This window comes from Lontra canadensis, unplaced genomic scaffold, assembly GCF_010015895.1.
Source record: "Lontra canadensis isolate GAN:19392208 unplaced genomic scaffold, GSC_riverotter_1.0 scaffold168, whole genome shotgun sequence".
In the NCBI taxonomy this organism is placed as follows: Eukaryota; Metazoa; Chordata; class Mammalia; order Carnivora; family Mustelidae; genus Lontra; species Lontra canadensis.
The window spans coordinates 2,198,951-2,222,419 of NW_022631162.1; the positions used below are offsets into that span (position 1 = coordinate 2,198,951).

Sequence of the window (23,469 nt, forward strand, 5' to 3'; positions counted from 1 at the left end):
CACCAACGCCGCCGCCATCTTACACTGGCCAGCGGCCGCCACCACCACCGCCTCCGCTCTCGGCGCCTGCGCCTGCGCCGCCACGCTTTCCGGCCCCGTTTGCGACGAGGTGCTGGAGGAGACTGAGGGAAGAGTGGTCGCGCGAGCTCACGGCTCCCAACCCTCCTCGGAGGACGCAGAAGGGGCGGGGCTTAGGACCAACGGAAAACAGAGCGAGGGGCGCGTGCGCACTCCCGGGAGACGGAGTTGCTCTCGCGGCGGGTTCCGGGGGTTCGCTTTCCTCGCGCTGGCAAAGCGGACGTGAGCTGGGGGCCTCCCCGAGTTGCGGTGGTGTGGTGGAAATAAACTTCGTTTCTGGCGGGGTGGCGGGCGACCTCCTGGGCGGCCTCCATTTTGCCCTGCTTTTCGATACTGGGAGCAGGCGGTTGTCGCTGGGTTTCCTCTGATAACCCCATTTCCTTTGAGGACCTTGTTTTCTTCAGTGTTTCTGCACCTTCGAGACCCGTTTCCCCTTAAGAGAGCTTCCATTCCCCCCTTTCCAGATTCAGAAAAGGGATTCGGAAGCTCAGGGTGCCGCGGAGCTCTTCCAGCGGCTGTTTGTCCGAAGGCGGGTGCTGGGCGGTGGGTTCCCCAGCATGGCCTTGGTGCTGTGCGCTCTGCTCGGTTCGGACGCCCGAAGGGAGCCTGCAGAGGTCTGGAAAGGCGACTGCCAGGAGCGGGGATTTGGACCGGCCTGGGTGCAAGCAGCTGACCCCTTTCACCTCCTCTATCGCTACCATGCTGTTATGTCATTATGTATTACTTAGACTGTCGCAATGGACACCTAGCTGGTTTGTCTGCTTCCACTATTTACCTGTCAGTTAGACAGAAGGCAGCCAGTGTGACCTTTTAACATGCAAGTCAGGTCATATTATTACCCCAAATCTTCCTCATCACACATTAAAAAAAAAAAAAAAAAATGATCACAATGGCTTCCAAAGAGGGCCTCACGTGTTGTTGCACCTGTTTCTCTGATTTCATCTCCTCCCATGCCGCCTGCCTCTGGCTTAGCCCCATTGGCTTTCTCTGCTCTTAACTCCAGCCAAAACAAGGCCCACCCTTAAGGCTTCTGCATTTGTTCCCCGTTTTTGGGATAGTCGCCTACCAGATCTTTACCAGACTGGCTCCCTCCACTCAGATCTCTACTGAAATCCTATTTCTGGGTGGCAGCTCTTGACTGTTCCAACGCAAATGGTATCACACGCTGCCATCCTTCTCTGTCCCCTAACCCTGCATTGTTTTTTCCTAACATTTTTTAAAAATCTGTGAACACCTAACCTATAATTATGTATCTGTAATCTAAGTATATTAATAGAATATAAGCTCTGTAACGGCAGGGACTTTATCTTTCTCATCGTTGTAACCCCAGCATCTAGAAGAGGACCAGAGCACAAAGTAGCTCTCTGATGCCTTACCACTCTATTCATTCTTTCATTCGCTCCGGCAACATCTGTTGAATTCCTGTAGCATGTAAGGCCCTGTTCTAGGTACTGGGGCTGAAGCAGTGAAAAAAACAAACCCAGGTGCCTGCATTCACAGAACTTATTTCTCAGTGCAGGGTTGGGAGTGTAAGGGGAAGACAGTGCCACACACACGAAAATATTAAGGTCATGGAGACTAGCTGCAAGTAAAGCAGGGTTCACCTGAGTAGATGTGCTCTTTCACAGAGGGGGTTCAGGGAAGTCCCTCTGCTGGGGTGACATTTGAATAAAGATTTGAAGTGAGAGAGTGAACCACATACACAGGGGAGAGAACCTTCCAGGCAGAGGGAACAATAAGGTAAAAAGACCTGAAGCTTGAGTGTGCTTGGTGTACCCAAAGAACAGCGGGGAAGCCAGCGTGGCCGAGGAGCAGGGAGGCAATTAATTAGTTTGGAGATACATGATGTGGGCTTTGGATTTTATCTCCAAAGAGTGCTAGAAAGCCATGAAGGATTCTGAGTAAAAAACTGACACGATCTGATTTATAAGTAAAGAGACTTACTCTGGTTGCTTGCTTCTTTGAAAACCGCCGAAGGGAAGCAAAACAGAAGCTGAAAGACCAGTTAGGAAGCTATTGCAAAAGATCTGCAAGACTAGTGTTGCATTGGACGTGGTAGAAAGTAGTTGGATTCAGGCCATACTTTGAAGGTGGCAGAGGTGATTTGCTAATAGTTTGAGTATGAAGTGCAAGATAAAGAGTCAAGCTATCTCAGGTTTTTTGACCTGAGTGACAGGGTAAGTAGTAATGCCATTTACTGAGATAGAACTCCAGGCAGGAGCGGGGGGAGCAGAAGGGTTGGTTGGTTTTTTGTTTTGTTTTGTTTTGGGTTTTTTTTGAAAAATGTCCAGTTCTATTTTAGACATGTTAAACTGGAGATGGCTTTAGATTTCCAAATGGAGCTACTGAGTAAACAATTGAAATATGAATCTGAGGTTCATAGGAGAAGACAATTGAGGGTATAAATGGCATATATAACCGTGGAGTGGGGAGTGCTTACTTGATGTGGAAGGAAAGTAGTCTCTATACAGGCTGAACCCTCTAATCCCAAGGAGTGCCAACTAGTAAAGGTCAGGGTGGGGAAAAAAAATCCAGCAAAATTTATTTAGAAGAAGCAACCAGGAAACATAATTTAAAACCTGAGAGTAAGGGGTCTTATAAAACACATTTCTTAAATGGTTCAAGAAGGACACTATCAACTGTCATTCTTGTTGAAGAGTTTGAGGTTAAGATGACTGGAAACTGACCACTGGATTGGGAAACACGGAGGTTAAGACTGCCAACAAGAGTGATGTTAGCGGAGCCACGGTTACTGTGCTTCGATGGACACCATTGCTCTTACCGCCAAATCTTATTTTGGGCTTTTCTATTGCGTTTGAGGTTGTGATGATCCTTGACCCCTTCTAAAAACTCAATCTCACAGACTTCCGTGACATGTATGTCACAGTTCGTTTATACCTCTTGACAGTTTGTTCCATGAGCTTCTCCTCGTCTTCACTCCACATGTACTTCCAAAGTGATCTTATTCATCTTATTCATTCTCACAGTTTAAACTACCATCCAGATCCCAAAGCCTTTACTGCCAATCCAGGCTTCTCCTTCAAGCTTTAGAATCACATACTTGATAGCCAATGGCATTTAAAAAAAAAAGAAAAACGCTTTATTAGAATGAAATTCACATACAATTCACGCATTTGAAGTGTGCCATTGAACAGCTTTTAGTACATTCACAGATATGTGCAACCATCACACTTTTCCACCATTTTTATCCTCTCAGAAAGAAATCCAGTACCCTGTGCTATTATCCCCTATCTTCCATCCCCCTCCAGCCCTAAGAAACCATCAAGTACTTTGAATCTATGGATTTCCCTCTTCTGGACTTCCTACATTTTTGTGTGTGATTGGTTTCTTTCACTTAGCAGGTCTTCAAAGTTCATCCATGTTGTATCATGTATCAGTGTTCCATTCCTTTTTATAACCAAATATTGTTCCATTGTATGAATATTCCACATCTCGTGTATCCCTTCATCTGCTGATGGACAGTTTGGTTGTTTCTTAAGACTATTATGAATAATGCTGCTATAAAAATTCATGGTCAAGTTTCTGTGTGGACACATACTTCATTTCTCTCAGATATACACCTGGAAGTGGAATTTCTGGATCATGTGGCTAATTCTAAGCTTAATCATTTGAGAAACTGTTTTTCAAAGCAATTGTACCATTTCACGTTCACACCAGCAGTGTATGAAGGTTCCAGTTTCTACCCATCCTGGCCAATATTTGATTATCTTTTTATTTCCAGCCATCCTAGCAGATGGGAAGTGGTATCTCACTGTGATTTTGGTTTGCACTTCCCTGATGACTAACAATGTCATGCATCTTTCATGTTTATTAGACATTTTCATCTTCTTTGAAGAAATGTCTAATCAGATCCTTTGCCCATTTTTAAATTGTCTATTTCTGAGTTTCAAGAATATATATTCTAGGGTGCCTGGGTGGCTCAGTGGGTTAAGCCTCTGCCTTCAGCTCAGGTCATGCTCTCAGGGTCCTGGGATTGAGCCTGGCATTGGCATTGGGCTCTCTGCTCAGCAGGGAGCTTGCTTCCCCTTCCCCCTCTGCCTGCCTCTCTGCCTACTTGTGATCTCTCTCTCTGTCAAATAAAAAAAATATATTCTAGATCCCAGTCCCTATCACGTGTATGATTTACAAATATTTTCTTCCATTCTGTGGGTTTTCATTTTTGATGGTGTCTTTTGAAGCGCAAAGCTTTCTAGTTTTGATTAAGTCCAATTTATCTTTTTTCTTCTGTTTTCCATGCTTTTGGTTCCGTATCTAAGAATCCCTAGCTAAGCCCAAAGTTATAACAGTTTTAACCCTGTTTTCTTCTAAGAGCTTTACTGTTTTGGTTACTATTTTTAGGTCTTTGGCCTATTTTAATTTTATCTAATGTGAGGTAAGGATTAAGCTCAATTCTTTTGGATGTGGCTAGCCAGTTGTCCCAGCACCACCGTTGAAAGAACTGCTCTTTCCCCACTAGATGGTTTTGGCACCCTTGTCAAAAATCGGTTGGCCACAGATGTATGTTTATTTCTGGACTCTTCATTCGATTCCATCAGTGTCTGTGTCTCTCCTTGTGCCAATAGCACATTGTGTTGATTACCATTGCTTTGTAGTAAGTTTTGAAATCAAGAAGTGTGAGTCCTTCTTTTTCAGGACTGTTTTCTTCTGAGTCCACCACAATTTCATGTGATTTTTAGAATTACCTAGTCAATTCCCACAAAGAAGTCGGTTGGGACTCTGATAGGGACAGCACTGAGTGCTCAGATCATTTGGGAGTGCTGCCGTCTTGGTGATGTTAAGTATTCTGCTCCATGAACATGAGATACCTCTCCATTTATTTAGATCTCCCTTGTTTCAACAATGTTTTGTATTTTTCACAGTATAGGTTTGCACTTCTTTTGTTAAATTTGCTCTCAAGTGCTCTTTCCCCCCAAGTATTCTTTTTATGTTATTGTGAACGGGATTGTTTTCTTAACTTCATTTTTGGATTACTCATTGCAAACGGATAGAAGTACAATGGGTTTTTGTAAACTGATCTTATGTCCTTAGAATTTCCTATACAAGGTCATGCCATCTGCAAATACGGCTTTATTTCTTCCTTTCCAATCTCAGTGCCTTTTATTTCTTTTTCTTGCCTAGGTTTCCTGGCCAGAACCTCCAGCACAGTGTTGACTAGAAGCAGTGACAGCTGATATCCTTGTGTTGTTCCTGATCTTAGGGGAAAAGTACCCAGACTTTCATCATTGAGTATACTGTTAGCTGTAGATTTTTCATAGATGCCCTTTTTTGGGGAGGTTCTCTTCTCTTCCAGCCACTGGTAGTTTAACTTTCCCAAAATGAACTCACCTTTCTTCTACCTTTGTCAAACTCAGAACTTCTCATATTCTTATCTTTTAGTTGACACCACTGTACTGTCTTAGGCCTGGATGCCCTAGAAGCAGAGCTCAAAAAGGGATTTTGTGCAAATGGTTTATTGAGGGAGTGCTCTCAAGTAAAACCTGTAACGGAGTAAGGAAAGCAAGACAGTATAGGGGGGAAAGTTAGGTAAAGATAGGGGTTCCTAAGTTTACCCTCCACTGGGAACTCTTTGGCACATATATGGCACATCTGCCCCACCCTGAGGAAAGAGGGAAGAATCATTTGCTGATAACACAATTACCGATTACATGTCATCACTGATAATGCAATCTCTATCAGAATCCCAGCTGCCTTCTTTGCAGAAAATGGCATCGTACCATTGTCTGTGATGCTGTCCCTGGGAGGCAAAAACCTTCCAGGAACTTCCAGAAGTGGCTCCATCGGCACAGAGGGCAATTCCCAAAAGGATGCAGCTGTGAGCTATTTGCAGACAAGACTTCTACTTCCTAGTAAAGAGGATCTCGACAGGGTACCAATAATGCTTACTTCAGTCCACTTCTATCTAGCATTGCTCAGATCCACATGCTTTGTACACGTTCATTCTATCCAGGCAGTTTCTCCAGTGTTCAAGTTAATCACAATTTTGGGGGACATGTACAAGAAGGGTCCCTAAGCTGTGTGGTATTATCTCCCTTCTCTAGTACCCATTCTAGATTCATCTCCTCCTTGACTGGCACTTCCATTAGTCTAGATGGCTTATCCAAGAGTAATCCAGACCCTCATCGCTGAGGGTTCTGAGGCCCTAGAGATCATGCCCTCATCAGGACGTAATTGTTTCCTTCCTCATTTACAGTTAGAACTGAGTATAGGAGGACCAAGAGAGATCTCAAGGATAATACGTGCATCTTCCTCTCCATGTCCTATTAGCAGCAGTCCTACGTCCCAGGCAGTGTGGGAACTTCTTTGCTTGATAGCCTGCAGGCATTAGGAGCTCCAAGTGACCAGAAGACAGCATATTTTTAAGTTTATTGAGATTCTTATGTTGAGCCTAATTGAAGGCTCTCCCACCCCACCCCAGCCTGCTGCCAAAACCAGGACCTCCAGACCCACAGAATTTAAAGTTGCAGGTAGAGGACATAAAATTTCTCAAGTAGATGACTGGGAGCGATGCTGAACAGGGTCACCTCTGTTTCTACCCTTGGTCCCAGAACTCTTGGATTCTACCTAAGGGCTGAGGATGAAGCACCCTATTATGGTCATGTCGGTTTATACTGTACTGTAAAGGACAGCACCGCATTCTTACTGGCACCACCAACGTACCTTCCAAAGGCCATCCCAAGGCTCTACTGGGTCAGAAGCTTCTGGATGGAAAGGTATTTGATAGGAAGAGTATTCCCTACTGTCATGTCCCCATTGTTGCACCTGCTTTGTCATTAAATGGGTCCCTTGTTCCAAGGCATTATTATACAGGATCCCACACCAGTAGATCAAAGTCTCTGAGCCTTTGGATGGTAGTACTAGCTAAGGCATTTTCAGCAGGATAAGCACAGTGAAAATACGTGATCAGAGGAGGCTGTCGGGTGTGACTTTTCCAGCATCGAACTGTTGCCACCAGGTGGCGGGCTCTTCTTGAGCCGTGGTACTGAGCTAGGGGATCAGCACTGCTTTGTAGCTGACCGTTAGGTATTTAAAAACAGCTAGGTCAGCCGTGGGCAGGAGAGGAGTCCAGTGCTAACAGGTGGGTAAGTATCCATCTCTCCGGCAAGGTGATTCTTCTCGCGAGCACCCTGTGCAAGAAGCCTGCGAGGTGAGGCTCCTGACCAGTGTCCTGTCCATGCGGTTATTAGTCAACACTTTTCTTGTGAATTTTGTAACAAGTCCCAGTCACACAGACCCACTGAAACGCTCTTCACCACACCTTCTCCCGCATTTTCTTATCTTGCACCTTCTGGGCTCCTGACCAACCAGCCCACGGGCTGTGAGTTCACCTATACCCTGGCCTCAGGCCACTTCTCTCTCCACACAAAGCCATCAGCTACACTGCCTGAAGAACGACTGGTTGAGAATTTCTCATCATGGACCCTCAGGACCACTCTAGATGGGGCTGCTGAGAAGCAATGGTCCCTATCTGTCTTGCCCTCACGTATCAAACCAACTCATCCTCCAACCGGACCTGGACAAAGGGTTGCAGGAATCCTGACATCGCCACAGGCACGAGCTAGGACGAAGCTAGCCCCATGCGACAGAAACAGGTAAACGGAGGCCTGGGGACCCTTGTTCATTTCCACTTACTGTGCCCACCGAGGGTGTTTGGGCTTCTTCCCAAGTGCACCACTTCTGCTGTAAGACGGACGGCTGGTATATCCGCCCAATCTCATGACCCGGCAGGTCTCACAATGACCAGCGGGCTCTATGGGCAATTGGTCACACAGTCACTTGATCCTTTGTGGTCAGGCACTGACCTCTATCGGGGCCTAATTGTATGCTAGGAGATGCTTTTCGAATGATGACACTTTCTTTACTGCAGAGGCCACAGCCTTCCTCTAGAACCCTAGAGAACTACACTGGAACTCTCCTACTGTGGATTGCCCTAGAATCCACACATCATCTTTCCCTACCACAGACACCTCTAGCACCGCAGAATTTTCCAGGCCACACAGCCCACGCAGCAGCGCTGCTTGTGTCGTAGCCTGGATCTGCTGCAGGGGCCTTTCTCGCATTTCCAAGTACAGAATATGGGGCCTCCCAAACTGGAAGAGGCCTACCACGGCACTGGGCTTCTTTCCTGCAGTAAAGGATACAAGATGGAATAGCTTACCCTTTGCCTTACAGAGAATGTCCCTGCACACTCCAGACCACGGGACTCCTACTAAAAACTTACTCAATGTGGTAGGACCCTGTAGCTCTGCAGGATTTACCTTCCACTCCCTGGAATTTAAGTGTCTCACCAAGGAATCCAAAATACTTGACAATGTCTTTTCATCAGGTCTGATTAGCATATCCTTATTTCCTGAGTAGCATACACGAGCGTGACATTCTGTAGAATATCCAGCTCCCTTTGGACTACACTGTGACAATGGGGGAGAATTAACAGAGCCCTAGATCAAGACTGTGAAAATACACTGGTGCCCATCGCTTCTGAATGCAAATTCCTTCTGATACTTCTTTCTGATGGGTACCGCAAACCATATTCACGGCATTACAGGGTCAGCGAACTTTCTGTGAAGGGTCAGAAAGTACGTATTCATCACCGTATACCCCTGGCAGAGGCTCTAAACCACACTCAACGCTGTACTGCAACAGGGCAACTGCCTGCTGAAGTCTGTTGCAGGGCACAGCAACCCAGTGTCCGCAAGAGCCAGACCGGAGAAACTAGGAGGCAATGAAGGAAACCCACACCCTGCATCCTTCTACCTTTCTAAGCACTGAACTACCACTGCCGTTTTCCCTAGAATGCAGGACGATTTTCTTATTTTCTATCTTGGCAGAAGTGGGGGTACAGTTTCAGGGGCTTCGACTGGGGCTTTCTGCCAACTGCCAAATATGTCCATTCTGATTATACATTTGGAAACTGAAAAAATGACCATAAAGCGGGTTTTTGGACCCACTGTGAGGCCAACTTGGGCGAGCACTCTGCTCTGAGCCCACCTCTCCCTATCGCAAAGGGGATGAGTGTAGGGAGGGAAGCGCTGTGGTGGTTCTTTAGGTCACTGGGTATCAGAGTCAATTCCGACCCAGTATCCCTGTTTTCCAAATTAAAAAATTAGGTCGTCTTTCCCCAACACAGTTAATCGGGGAAACTTTCAGTTGACAGCTCAAGTCTGAGAATGGTCTGAGGCCTAGAAAATGGGCAAGGAATTTTGACTTTTCGCTGAAGTTTCTGACTCCTCCTTCTGGGTAATCATTATTGATCTCTCTTAATTAGATATAAATCAGTGCCATCCTTGGCTGGCCATTCATCTCGCCCCTGGGACCACCCACATGTCATTAGCCACCTCCACTCTGCTTCTGAGAGTAAGTGCTGCCACTTGGCCTCGGCTGTGCCAGGACCCTATCCTCCTCACTGCTACAAGGGAAACTGGCTCTTAAACATCCCCTTCCATCAGCCTCCACCCACAGAGACAGCCACTTCTAAACTTCTCAAAGATACCAGTGACCCATTCATTAGTGCCTTTCCTTTATTAAAAAAAAAGTTGTCCTCAGGCCTTCCTGAGGAACATGGTCAGCCAGTGGTTTTCCAGCACAATACACACTCACTCCTCTAGGCCTTCTGATCATTTCTCATATGGTCCATCATCTCAACTTCATTTCCTGTGGGCCATCGTTTTCTCCAAGTCCCCCAAAGCCATCTCCCCAAAGCCCCAAAGGGCTCTTGGGACCCTTGCCAGGATGGTCCAGAGTCACAGAAAAATATCCTCATTATCACAAATTCCATAGGAATTCAATTCTTAATTCATGAAACCATCCAAACAACTATAAATTTATTATCTAACATATAATATTTTGGAACAAAGGGGCAGCTTTAAATCCTTTAAAGTTTGAGAGCAGCTTAAAAACTCCTCATAGAGCTTGAACCTAAACCCTGTGATGGTTATTTTTAAGCAAGAGAAAAGGCTAGGAAAATACTATAAATATCCTTACAGCGACACACCTTGCCAAAGAAGCAAGTTCACAAGAGGCAATCCTCACGTGAGAGAGAACAGGTACTGAGACTGTCCGGTGGCTGACGGAGCTATGGAGCCTGGGGAGGGCCCAGCAGTGCTACTCAACGTGGTTCAAAGACTTGTACAGTCCGTGAACAGTTTTCTTACTAGTCTATGACATGATGAATTAGTAACCGAGAGTGTTTAGACACCTTTTAGCATTCTGACATTGCTGATACCCCAGTGCGTGATCCGTGGACCTCTCCTGCTGAAAGGGCTGTGGGCAGTTCAGGTGTGCAGAAGCTCGTGGGGTGGGCAGCATACTGTGGGGACTGCACCGTTGTCACGGAAACACGTCTTAGGATACAAAGGACTGGGTATTTGTAAAGCAGAAAGCCTGCTCCTTTACCAAAGATAGCTTGAGAAGGACTGCTCTGTCCTTCCCCAAGTCCCGGAATCAGTCAAATAATGCTTTGGGAACAGACACTAACCAACTGGAGGTCAATTTGTTTATGTTCAATCGAAATGCAAACAAATGGCCCGGCCTGGGAACAGAACTGAAGTGACCTGGGGCATCTGTTTCGACTCCAGAGTAGGCCAGCAGGAGTGAGAATCTGTTAAGGCCGGCCGCCCCTACGGTACAGGAGGCACGTGGATCAAGGGCTGGGGCCTCTCTGTTCTTCCCTTCCCCTCTGTACCCTCGTCCAGTTCTGGCCGGAGCCAAATGGAGACTTTAGCCCTTCGGGCTCTGTGAGCACCGTCCCAAGTCCGCCTGCACCGTGCCCACCTCCTCCAGAGAAGAGGAGTCCTGGATTCAGACGGGGCGCTTCCGCACTCTGGTAAGAACAGTGGCTGGAAACTCCAAAACAGCCCGAGGCCCTCAGAGCACTTCCTTCCTTGTCAAAAGCGCAGAACATGCAGGATCACTTTAAGGGGTAAAAAGCTTTACCCAAGGGAAGTGGCACGGCAGGAGCACCAACTGACTCGGATGCCCAATGTAGCCTTGCTCTGTGCGTCATCTTCTGAGTGCTGAACGGGACCGCCAGCTGGCCTGACCAGAGTGCCCACCAATACATGGCAGCCGAGGTCCATGGATGCAAGGAGAGGTGCCAGGTCAACTCAAAAAAAACCAAACAAACTGTAATTTAAAAGGTTAACAGTGTATTACTAACAATAATAAGAATGTCAAATGCTAGGGTACAGTACCAACTGAAGGGCTTGCCAGGGTGAAACAGCCAGAGGGAGGGAAGGAGGCAAGATGGCCATTCAGTCTCCTTTGCCAAGTGCGGCACAGACTGAGCTGGGGAAGGCGGTGACGGCAGAACCCAGCACTGTGAGATTATGCAGAACCAGTCTGCAAGCACCCCTCACTGCGGCTTACAGACAGTGAGGAAGAGCCGAGAAAGACCTGAATGAAAAACAGGCCACACTCCTCAATCAGAATATTTATTAGTCAAGAGAAAGGACCGGGGCTGCACTCCACTCCCGTTCCCAAGTCACCTGCTTAATCAAGGGACAGGATTCAAAGAAATCAGAGGTCTCAAATAAGCCAGAATGTATCTGGGGAAGAACAGTCATTCATTTCCTAGACCTGACACTGTAATTCTGTATGTTTTCCAATCAGAGTGGTGGATGGCCCAGATGAGGGGATATAAGATGGCCCTTCTTTGTCACAGCTTGGGTTCCAGAGAAGGGTTGGAATAAACGACTGTTTAAAAAGAGAAAAGATGAGGAGAGGCAGGGGGCAGAGGAGGTCAAGGGCGGGTTTCACCCAGATCACAGAGCACTGTACAAAGAACCACGGTAACAACTTGAGTTCTCAAGCTGGAACAGGGAGTTGAAGGCTCAGCACCTAAAGAGAGGAGAATCCCAGGGCTGCTCTCTCAACCCTACTGTGATTAGATGCAAAACCCCCCACCTCCTTTTCCTTCACAGAGTTCGTAACGGTCTGTCTGAAGGCAAGACGACATGGTGACAGACCTGGAGTCCCAGCCCAGGCCAAGTTTCTCCCCATCAATCCCAAAGGCTCTGCCCAAAAGAACTAGAGAAATACAGAGTCCCAGGACTCTGTCTCTGCTCCCCAGGTCCCAGAAGGAGTAGAGACAAGGCACGAAGACCCTGAATGCAAAAGTGAACATCAGTGTGGCCATATATAACATTATCTGGGAGGTAAGAAAGTACATGCCCCACGAGGGATGCCTTTCTTCACCTGGAAGGTAGCTGGGCCTTTGCTAGCAGCAGAAACCGCATGGATAGGGCCCACAGAAACGGCCCGCACAATAGGCCACGTTTCTAGAAAGACAGAGTAAAAGCCTCAGCTGGTATGGCACAGTCCCAGTCAACTGGGACGACACAGGGCAGCAGGCAGACTGCTCTTGGAGTCGGCTCTCCTGCCTCGGCTCCCAGTGGTTCTGCTGACTCCAGATGCTCCCCATGGCTGGGACTCAGTGACAGACACGTGCTGTGTTTCACATGATCAGACACTGTTCGCCATTGGCACCTGGTGGGCCCGACAGATTGAGGGCATCCAGGTCGAAGTTGAGGCCAGGAGGCTGGAGAAGAGATGGAGGGACTGAGATTACTGCTCCTACCTCAAGTGAGAGCTTCCGAAGGTGCCTCCCCCAAAGCCACAGTGATCGCCTCATGTGAAATCTTTAAAGATTACAGAGTTCCAGAGACTTGGGACTCAGATTCAAATCTAGGAGAAGATATACTCACCATCTCCCCAGCCAGTTCTTTTGGAGGATGGCCCAAATCCTGTAGCTGGAAAATAAGAGGAACTTGAGAAACAGAAGATCCTAGAAAACAACAGGGCAACCCAAAGAGGAATCTGAGCTGTGGCGTCTCTCCCATCTTCTGGGGACCAGGCTTTGGGACCTCTCTTGTGCTCCCTCCTCCACTGGGTCTGGCAGTGTGGCATTCTTCCCAGACCCCTCCTCCACCGAACACCCAGACAGCACCAGTGGGCAGATGGCAGAGGAGACCTTACCTGCTGCATGAGATCCAGCACTAACTCAAAACGAGCCTTCTGAGTGGCCTCGCTGTCTGTCGGGGTCTCGGCCTCAAACTGCTCACATATCTTGCCCATGACACTGTGCTGTTCCTGGTATTTTTCAAACTGCTCTAGAGGAAGAGACTCCCGGTGACTCTGCAACCATTCTGGATACTAAGGAAAGAAGAGAATGGGTGGGGAAGAACTAATGAACAACGGAGAGGAAAGGAAATTAAATATGAAAAACAATAAAATATGAAGGGGAAGGGGAGGACATGGAGGAAGATAAAAACTCAAGAAGCGAGTTCAGTGTCAAGCAGCGGCACGGACTCCAACCAGACTGGCTATGCTAGCACGGATGGTCACCAGAGGGCGGCGCACTTCTCGGTGAAGGCCGGCACAGCCCTAGTTTAGCCCTTACGGGCCATGAGTGAGCTCTGTCACAGAGTTTCTTCTTTCTGTTTTGACTTTACAACTTTAAACTTGTAAGAACCATTCTTAGCTTGAGAGTTGGCTTTGGTCCACCCAGACCCTGGCCTGGTGACTCCCGGTCTACGCTGCTCACTCGACACTTGACCCCACGTAGTACTGTGTCACGGAAGAGCTTCTACTCCTGTATCTTGTTTCTTGAGCGAAACTGTAAGCTCCCGGACAGCAGGGACCATCTTTTACACCACTCTTAAACTGTGCATAGCACAAAACCAGCAAAAGAAAGGGCTGGTCGGACAGCAGCTGGAAACCAGTTTACAGAAACCAGAGCTGAAGGATCGCCCCTTCCACCTTCAACATCTTCGGTGTGGTACCCTCCCGCTCCAAACACACAAAGGAGAAAAGAGTGGATGGCTTGTGCCCTCGAGTTACTCTCTAGCTCTGTAGGCTCTAGGCACACGCAGTAGCCCACAGGGGCTGGCGCAACGGACAAGCAGGAGGAAAAGCAGAAATACAAGTTCACAAACCTTCTCGGTAATCTCCTTCAGGGACGGGTACAGCACGTCCTTGGACAGGAGGTTCTGCATGATGCTTTGCATGATGGGGAGGATGTTGCCCTCCCCCTCCCCTTCCTCCATGCCCAGCCCTTCCATGGCCTTGGTCAGCTCCTCCTCTGACATGCCTGAGTTCTAGAAAGGACAGGAAGAAGGTGAGCCAATACAGGTGGTCTCTGACCGCGGACCATTTTCAACTTTATTAGGATGGTGTGAAAGGGACGCACATTCCGTAGAATCTATACTCCAGATCTCGAATTTGGATCTTTTCCCAGGCTGGTGATATGCAGAGGATACTCTCCTGTAATGCTGGGCGGCGGCCACGGCTCCCAGGCAGCCACACCGTCACCAGGGTCAACAACTGTGGCACTGGTGACGTCCCACCCCCCACAACCACTGCTTTTCACTTTCGGCACAGCAGTCAATAAATGACACGAGATACTCGATACCATATTAGAAAATGGGCTTTGTGTGGAGAGGACTTTGCCCAACTGTAGGCTCACGTAAGTGTTCTAACCGTGTTTAAGGCAGGCGAGGCTAAGCTGTGAAGTTCAGCAGGGTAGCTGCATGAAATGCATTTCTAACTTAAGACATTTCCAACTTATGATGGATTCATCAGTTGAGGAAGATCTGTATACGGCCTTCTTGGGACGCTTACCACCCCTTCAGGTGGGAAAGAACTATTTAAACTTGCCTGCAGCGAAACAGTGTGGCAGGAACAGACTTCACCTGCTACGAGATAGGGTCTGTCTTTTGAGACTCTGCTGTCCTGTGCGAGATCCCTGGTGGGCCCCACCCCTTTCCCTCACCTGGAGATCAGTGGCATTTTTGGCGAGTCCACTTAGTGTCTCCTTCAGGCAAGACGTAAATTCTTGTTGGGAGGTTGCGTCACTGCCTAAGGAAGGTGAAGAAAGACAAGGTCTTCAGGTTTTAACTGCCTACCAGCTCGATATGCACCATTTACTGGTGGATCACCAGCACTCCAAGTCTCTGAGTCCTCTGTGTTCATCTTCACAGCCACTTTCACCAGTCTGCAAGAACTGTGCGTGTGTCCGTCTGTTCTCCAAGATGACACCCACAACACCGTGACCTTTCAAGTGGTTGGTTTTCAACCATCTTTTCAAGGACTTTCCAGCCTCATTCCTTTCTTGAAGCCCTATAGCCATCCCTCTTCCCATCTCCTGGCCCCACCCCATGGCGGTGAGAGCACTATCAGCTTTACTGAGAGTTCTCACGTTCTCGGGCACAAAGACCAGAGAAGTTTGTTCCCAGTGTTCCAGCCCCGGGGCACCTCCTCTCCCACTCTCCCCGTGGCCTCTGGGGCGCCTCCTCACCCACTCTCCCCGCGGCCTCCGAGAGCTTCTGGAACTGCTCCACCAGATGGGGCTCCTCCTCAGCCAGCTCCTTCATTGCCTTCTCGAACTCTGCAGTGGCCTGGGAAGCCAGCTCGCTGTCGAACAGTTCCTGGAAAAACTTCTCTTGGGAGGCAAAGAGGGCATCCTGCAGGGAAGGGGTGGCAAAAAGGCATGTCTTACTCGGCAACGCTCTGACAGAAGCCACAGGCAGTGGCTCTGGGAAATGCAGAGCTTCCCTCCTGCCCACCTCCACTGGACATTCTAACTACCTCTCTTTAGGAAAACAATAAATAAGGCTTCTGGCCACTGAGAAAAGGGTATGGGGTGGCATTCCCAAACCAACCATTTAAACCTACTTTTTTTTCCAAAGAACTTCCTCGAGATCCCACCAGTCCATCCTCAAAAGTCCCTGTATACCAGGACTGAGGCCTGAAAGAGCACTCAGCGGTGTAAGGCCAGGGCCTCCTCCCCCCGGACCACTCCAGCCCACAGGGGCCTGTCCCCACCTCTGCTCAGAGATGCATGCCCATCCCCTCCCCCTCCCTTAAGAGGGCGGAATTTATACTTTGGCAGTGTCTCCTGGCGATCTCTTCTGGGGCCCCGAAGCATCAGGGGCCGTGGTAGTAGGAGGGGGTGCTGGGGAGGGTTTGGCCTTATCGAAATCATCAAGAGCACCTTCAGAGACAAGAGACATAGTGTGTGTGTTGGGGGATGGATGAGGATGCAAGGCTGGGGTCAGGGAGGGGTAGTTCTGGGCAAAGCATTAAGAGAACAATCTTTCAAAGTGCCAACCTTCCTAATTTTTTTTTTTGTCTCCCTCTCCTGGGCCCCCCCTCAATAAGCTTCCCACTTCCCTCCTCATTACCCAATTTATGTGATCAAAGGGGAAGAAATCCCTCAAGGTGGAAGAGGCATCTCTCTCAGAGCTGGGGGGGGGGGGAGTGAAAAGCTCTGCAAAGACCTCTCCCTCCACAGAGTGCCTCCCTTGCCACATCTAATGATTCCCCAGAAATCCCATACACGGATCCAAGAGGAGCACAGAGCACAGACATCCATACCCCGTGAACTCACTCTGGAGCCATCGAGGGATTAATTTGTGGCAAGAAAGCAGAAGCCACATGATGCTCCTCCCAGCCTCCCATGGGTCGGGTACTAGCACCGACTGAGGGCCCGCGCGCTCTGCTCTACGCCCAGGGGAGCATTCAACTCCCTTCCCTCATCCTGCGATTCAGCCCACCCCGGGCCAAGCTCCCAGAGCTCCCTCGGGTCTCTCCGCAGCTGGGCGCCGATCCACACGGTCGCCTGGCACGCCTCACTTCTGCACATCCTCCACCTCCCCACAGGTCTGTGACTGGGCAAGAGACAACACCGACTCTCACCTCTGCCCTCAACAACCCGAGTCCCTACCCCCACCCGCCTGCCCGGACTAGGGGGGAGGGCACGGCCCACGGCGGGCAAGCGGCCAACAGAGCAGCGGAGGTCAGGGCTAAGGAAGAAAAGAACCTTCCGCCTCTCTGAGGAGGGTGAACTGTCTGCCCCAAGGCCGCAGAAGGGGGTGGGCTTGAGCTCTGACCGGTGAAAGAACCGGCGTGGGGCCCGCTGAGGAAAAGGCGGCAGGCCTGGCGGAAGACGAGTGAGGAGAGGACAGCGCACAGAAGGCCGCGCCACGGGCTCGCCGACACTTCAAGCAAGCAGTCGGTGAGCGCCGGGGTCGCGGGCCACCGAGGACCGAACGCTGCGGCTGGCGGGAAGGAAGCTGCTCATCTAGAGCAAGGGGAGCTCGGGTCGGACCGTGACACGCCGGCCGGTGCGTTACCGCTTTCCCTCCGGCCCGGAGACCAACGGTCTGACAGGTGCAGGGGCCCATGGTGGCTCCCTAGCTCCCGCCGCGGAGGAAGGAGAGCGTGACCCGCAGATCTTCCTCGGAGTCGCAGGCTGACCCTCCGCCCCCGGCCAACATTTTGGAGAGCCTCTCCCGCTCCGCCCCCAATATCTCAGGTTCAGTTTACTCTCGAATGAGTCCTTACAAACGCCCCCGTCGGGCCTCTCCCATAACGAGCTCTTACTTTCCAGGAGCTCTTCCAATTCCCGGTCAGCGTCGGCCCCAGCACCACAGTCCTCCTCGGCAGCGGCCATCTTGCTCTCTCCGGCTTGCCGTAGGAGGCGGGTCTCCTAGGCTACTGCGCCCCGCCCCTCGATCCCCGCCCCTTCCCCTCCTGCGACCAATAGCAGTGCAGGTCGGTGCGGAGCCGCCATTTTTAAAGGGACAGGAAGTTTTGTGGGTTGTTTTTGTTTTTGTGTTTGTTTTCCTCCCTTCGAGCCAGGAACAGTTGAACTAACGGAGTGGCACCTGCTGTTAACTTCTGCCAGGTTACTCAGTAGCCCGGCTTCCTTTATTTCAACTTCTCGCATTATCCAGAGAAGGAGCTCTTTCACGGTTTCCCTAAGACTTGACGCACTCCGGCATTCCGTACAGTTACTCCCCCGGCTTCCTGTCTCCCCGCCGCCGCCGCGCCGGCAAGGACCGTCCCTGCCGGGTTCTCCGCTCCCGGGCCGGGGCCTGCGGGAGACGCTCGCGGGCCGCTCTTCGCCCGCCCGGACCCTGACGAGTCCGGCGACTCCCTGTCACCGCCTGTTCCCCGTCAGGACGGCCAGACTGAAGGACACAGACCTCGGAACTTAGAACCCAGTGTCAGCTGAAGCCACTCAGGCCGAAAAAGCCGGCCTGGGGCCCTGGAGCGAGCCGGCGGACGATTCAAATGTAGTCGTGGTAGAGCTGCCTTCCCTGAAGCATTTCCTTTTCTCCAGGCGGAACCCACCCTCCAACCCCGGGAGGCTGGGAGAGGCGCAGAAAGGGGCAACTCTACACATGCCTCCCCTCCTCTTCACACGGGTCAGAACCCCTCGGACGCAAGCCCACTTTAGCCCTTGGAGGGCATCCACTGTTTAGGATCCTGTGCCGGGCACAGCGGAGGGAGAGGCCAGGCAGGCCCAGCCCCTGCTGTAAAACAGCGGCCCAGGGACTGGGCTGGAGGTGGGGTCCGACAGGCGGCAAGGATGGTACGCGGCAGAGGTCATAAACGAAGGATCAAGTGCTATGGAGCTTAAAAGGGAGAAATTACATGTGAATGAAGTCACTTCCCACCTTCTGTCCTTGGCTTCCCGAGCACAGACTTGAGTTCTGTGTCATGCACCAGCTTAAGTACCTTCCTCTTTCCTTCACAGATTTTTTAAAATCATACCCGTGCAAAACCTACTGCATTGCCCCAGGCACAAGTGGTGTGACTCAGGAGAGAACATTCTGCACTGAAGTCAGAAGCCTTAAGTCCCACTCCCAATTCTGTAACTTTGTTCAAAACACTTCCCCACCCAAGGCCCAAGGTGGCAACTATGTAATGCTGAAGTTCCTCTCAGTTCTGAACTTCTATAATGGAAACCCCCTCCCTTTAACCCCTTTCTCAACACCTATACCAGGATCTATTCCAGGCTTCCCCGCTCAACTCCAAACCGCTTACACACGTGTCTCTAATAGGACTATCATTCTATCAAGCACATTACAGGTATTTTTTTTAATTCTATTTATTTATTGAAAAAAGATTTTATTTATTTGACACAGAGAGAGACAAGTAGGAAGAGAGGCAGGTGGGAGGAAGGAGAGAAAGCAGGCTCCCCGCTGAGCAGAGAGCAGATGCGGGGCTTGATCCCAGGACCTGAGACCATGACCTGAGCTGAAGGCAGAGGTTTAACCCTCTGAGCCACCCAGGTGCCCACATGACAGGTATTTCTATCAGTTTTACAGTAATGTGGTAACAAGTATGTTAATAAGGAAAATACTGGAGGTAACTGAGACAACATGGAGTTGAAAACAAACACTTTGCATTTCTTAAACTTGCTTCTGCTTTTCTCTTCTTACTAATGATATTCCTAAAACTTCATATTTATTCACCTCCTGCCCTTCTAATGTATAGTGAACACTGTTGCAAAATAGTATTTTACAGCATTTTTTTAAAAAAGTGGGCTCCAAGCCTAGTGTGGAGCTAGGCATGGAGCCCAATACTGGGCTTGAACTCATGACCCTGAGATCGAGACCTGAGATGGAGTCAACATTTAACTGACTGAGCCATCCAGCCGCCCCTACAGCATTTTCTTTGAATCATTCTCTCGATTAAGGACTCAATGGGTCTCCACTGTTTAATGACCAACTTCAATTTCTTTTTTTTTTTTTTAAGATTTTATTTATTTATTTGACAGGCCAGAGATCACAAGTAGGCAGAGAGGCAGGCAGAGAGAGAGAGGAGAAAGCAGGCTCCCTGCTGAGCAGAGAGCCCAATGCGGGGCTCGATCCCAGGACCCCGGGATCATGACCTGAGCCGAAGGCAGAGGCTTTAACCCACTGAGCCACCCAGGCGCCCCGACCAACTTCATATTCTTGCCTGATATTCACAATTATCTTACATATATCCATTTTGTTTCCCCAATAACATGAGCTTCAGGCATGGACTGTCCTTCTTTTATATACCCCTGTTCAGAATAGTTTGTGTGCAAAGTTAGTTTTATAATTTAACTTTTAAACTTGCAAGAATTTTTTTTGCCAAAATTTATCACCAACTTACTATGTTTACAGAAAGAATGTTGACAACTTGAAAGAGTGTCATCAAAAAGTATGCAAATTTTTGAGAAGGCAGGTTTTGTTTGGGGATAGGAAGTTTAAGCAAGCAGCTCTTAAAGCTAAAAAAATATCAAGGCCTGTGCTCTTTGGTGCAGGAATTCCATCTCGAGGAGTTTATCCTACAGACACATTTCCCCAAACTGTACAATGTATGTTCAAGTCATTCACTGCAGCATTCTTTTTATAATAAAGATTGAAAACAATCGGGACGCCTGGGTGGCTAAGTTGGTTAAGCAGCTGCCTTCGGCTCAGATCATGATCCCAGCGTCCTGGGATTGAGCCCCACATCGGGCTCCTTGCTCAGCAGGGAGCCCGCTTCTCCCTCTGCCTCTGCCTGCCACTCTGTCTGCCTGTGCTCTCTCTCTCTGATAAATAAATAAAATATTAAAAAAAAAAAAAAAGATTGAAAACAATCTAAACACCCACCAACAAAGAAGGCAACTTCTATGAACTAAATCATACAATGGTACACTATGCAGAGAAGTAAAAAAAGAAAAGAGAGAACCTAACATACGATATAGAGAAATATCTCAAATGCAGTACATGATACAACTAACAAGGTGCAGTCATTTAGTGGCACGCGTCGTGTATGCGTAGCAGGGAACGGGGAAGGACATATGTCTGTCTGTCCGTAGACACACAAGCCGCTGAAGCATACAAGGATGCCAAGAGCGGCTCCCTGTCTGCAGGAAGGTAACTGCAGGACTGGGCAGTTGATGAAAAGAGTGGAAGAAAGATGTCACAGAATAGCTTTTTACCTTTACTGAGTTTTGAACTACATGAATGAATATACTGTTTATTGAAAACATGAGTTTAAAATGAATAAAAAGTACAAACTCTCAACACAGGCACAGGATGTCACTCTATCCAGTGTAGTCTTAGCACATGACAAGCAAACTACCACGGTTGCCAAGGTAACAGTTGTAACATAACGTATTACTTATTAATCTTACACTTGTCTATTACTGTAAAACATCTAGAACAGAGACAAGTAGGAAAGGTGGGTTGTAGGTGCTCAGTCTGGCTCTAACTAGCAGAAGTGGGAAAGGGCACTGTCGTCAGTCATGGAACAGGGGAGCTACTTGCCTTCTACGTTCTCACAGTTCAATAAATGAACAATACGTGCTTTTTAAAAAAAAAGACAGGGCATTTGTTACTTACAAAAGTAACGTCAATAACAAGTAACTCTAAGTAAGTAATTTTAATTGTATGATTACAAAAAAAAGCTGTCCGCTTTGGTGAGGCAGCCACACGGAGCAGGAACATGAGGGTGTCCCGGAAACAAATGGGATCACAAAACTCTTAGAAATTTACTTTATTAAGGGGTGAGAAACAAAGCACAAGAACAATGGCTATAAAGAACAAATCAGTAAAAGGTGACATGCATTTCTGGAAAACAAGTTTCTCCCCAGATTTTAAGTTTCTGGGCACACAGAGGGTACTTGTCTGGGAGTTTAAATGTCCGAGGGAAATGGGGGATGGCTAAGAGTTTGCTCTGGCTGATCTCATTTATTACATCCTGCTTCTTTCCCAAAGAAAATAAAAAGACAGTGGGGAGGGAAAGGATAAGTAGTAAAGGAATTCGGTAAGCAAATGTGTGCCACCAAGTTTTCATTTGTTCCTTGAACGATCGAAGCTGGGAAGGCAAGGCCAACAGCGACCACAACTGTAGTCACCCTTGAGGAGAGGACAAATAGTCAAGTGTAGACATTTTGATTAGCCACAGAAGAAGAGAAAGGGACACTAGGTCTTAGGGCAGGAGAGCTAAATGTCAATGATCTGAAGGGTAGTTGAGGAAGGAGGAGCTGGAAGGACAGAGACTAATTCTCCGAAGGAAAATAGGGTGATTGACCTGCACACACCAAAGGGGGCCTTAGCGGAACTGCAGAGGACTGATCCTTAAACCAATGACGTCTTTGCCGACCTCTGTCACCTGTGGAAAAGGAAACAGAGGAAAAAAATTAGAGATTTGTGAGGGTGAAAAGCCGAGAAAGCTTACTCCCTCCACTCTTCAGGGCATACAGCAGGACTCGTTGTTAACATCTGTTACTGATCAGTAAACAGCACGGGGAGAAGCTCCAGCTTTCTTCAGTATCACTGCCTCAAGGAGCTACAGGCAAATACAGGAGGAAAAAAGGACCCACGTGCTTCTTTCCCTTTCCTCTTCCCTCAAAATCCTGGATGCATTTCTAGAAGACAGTACTTACTGTAGTGACCTTGCAGATTTGACCCTTGAACTCCGGGAAATAGCAGGCCCCGCTGAGCGGACACTTCTCCACTGGCTTTCCACGGTAGATGGGCCGATAGGATGCAGCACAGATGTCAAAAGGGTTGTGCATGTCGTAATTGAGCTGGTAGGCATCTGTGGGGTTCTTCTCACAGGCAGACAGAATTTTGCGGGTCTGAGGGAGGGAAGGAATATTTTATTTAAGAGGACTGAACCACAACTCAAATGATCTCAGCACCATGACTGAAGAGTTTCTGATTCAAGATGCAACCATCCTGAGTGAACACAGAGTGTGTCCTTCACGCAGGACGCGTGCGGAGGGTCACAATCACCGCTCCTGCTCTGTCAGGACGTCCCCTTCTCAATACCAAAGTGGTTCCACGGACTGAGACCCATATTCCTCTTCTAAGTCCGGGAATTATCAGGGTCAGGACTCAAGGGAGTAAGACTGGCTTCGACCGCCCGAGAGGAACGCTTCTAGAGAACACAAGTAGCCGCACGTGTGTGTCGGGTTAGCGGTGGCCCTAACGGGTGGAAGGGCTTAGGCACAGAAGGCAGGAGGTATTCTAGGGAGCAGGTCGCTCTTACACCTGCAGCGCGGCCGAATGAGTTTGAAGTTCACTTTCCAGGGGCAGAAGGAGGCGTGCACGCTGCTACGTGACAAGGCCGGCTGTTCCTCCGAGCTCTGCTTCAGAGGCCAGGGCCTGGGTCTCCTACTCCCTCCACATAAGAGACCCGATTCCTTCACGCTGACAGGGGTTCCCATCTACCTGCTGAGCCACCTCCGGCTTGGGCCCAAGTTCTAAGAGGCGCCGAGCAAAGGCGGCGGCTGTCTTAAAGTTCTTGAGCTTGAAGAAGAGGTTGAGGGCCGTCCGCAGCACCAGGATCATGTGCACCGGCTGCAGGTTCGAGTGGGTGAAGTAGGCGGCCATCTGGCGGACAGGAGGAAGGACAAATGCCAGGCTGGGGCCACACAGCTTCACAGATCAACAGATCATTTCGAGGCTGCTGCGCGTGCATTAAACATGACGCCAAGCAAACAAACACAGGACTGACGACGCGGCAGAGGGAGCCTTCTGCCCCCTGGGTGTGGAGGCCTGATGCAATGAAGAGGGGCAGAAAAATACATTCTCTCCTCACAGAAGTGGGCTCAAATCTCTTACT

General features: G+C 49.0%; 3 protein-coding genes across 5 annotated transcripts in view; all 3 read right to left on the minus strand.

The window, feature by feature from the left end:
* DCAF8 (DDB1 and CUL4 associated factor 8) overlaps nt 1-134 on the minus strand; it is a 40,583-nt gene extending 40,449 nt beyond the window's left edge. Inside the window, exon 1 of the mRNA XM_032845692.1 lies at nt 24-134. The gene's annotated coding sequence lies outside the window, so the exon portion shown is untranslated. The remainder of the gene's footprint in view (nt 1-23) is intronic.
* Nucleotides 135-11,509: 11,375 nt separating this feature from the next.
* Nucleotides 11,510-17,581, minus strand: PEX19 (peroxisomal biogenesis factor 19). The gene is made up of 8 exons (XM_032845696.1): nt 17,476-17,581; nt 15,975-16,084; nt 15,389-15,554; nt 14,864-14,949; nt 14,028-14,189; nt 13,069-13,245; nt 12,798-12,842; nt 11,510-12,631 (listed from the first exon to the last, which is right to left on the minus strand). Exons 1-8 carry the CDS (start codon nt 17,543-17,545, stop codon nt 12,548-12,550), a joined length of 900 nt encoding a protein of 299 aa, XP_032701587.1. The 5' UTR covers nt 17,546-17,581; the 3' UTR covers nt 11,510-12,547.
* Nucleotides 17,582-21,264: 3,683 nt separating this feature from the next.
* COPA (COPI coat complex subunit alpha) overlaps nt 21,265-23,469 on the minus strand; it is a 45,606-nt gene continuing 43,401 nt past the window's right edge. Inside the window, exons 31-34 of one of the 3 annotated variants that reach the window (XM_032845668.1) lie at nt 23,076-23,237; nt 22,286-22,480; nt 21,947-22,011; nt 21,265-21,913 (exon numbers count right to left, since the gene is read on the minus strand). In XM_032845668.1, the coding sequence (XP_032701559.1) occupies nt 21,952-22,011; nt 22,286-22,480; nt 23,076-23,237 (417 nt within the window). In that variant the 3' untranslated portion in view covers nt 21,265-21,913; nt 21,947-21,951. The other 2 variants (XM_032845667.1, XM_032845669.1) reach the window with 2 other exon arrangements.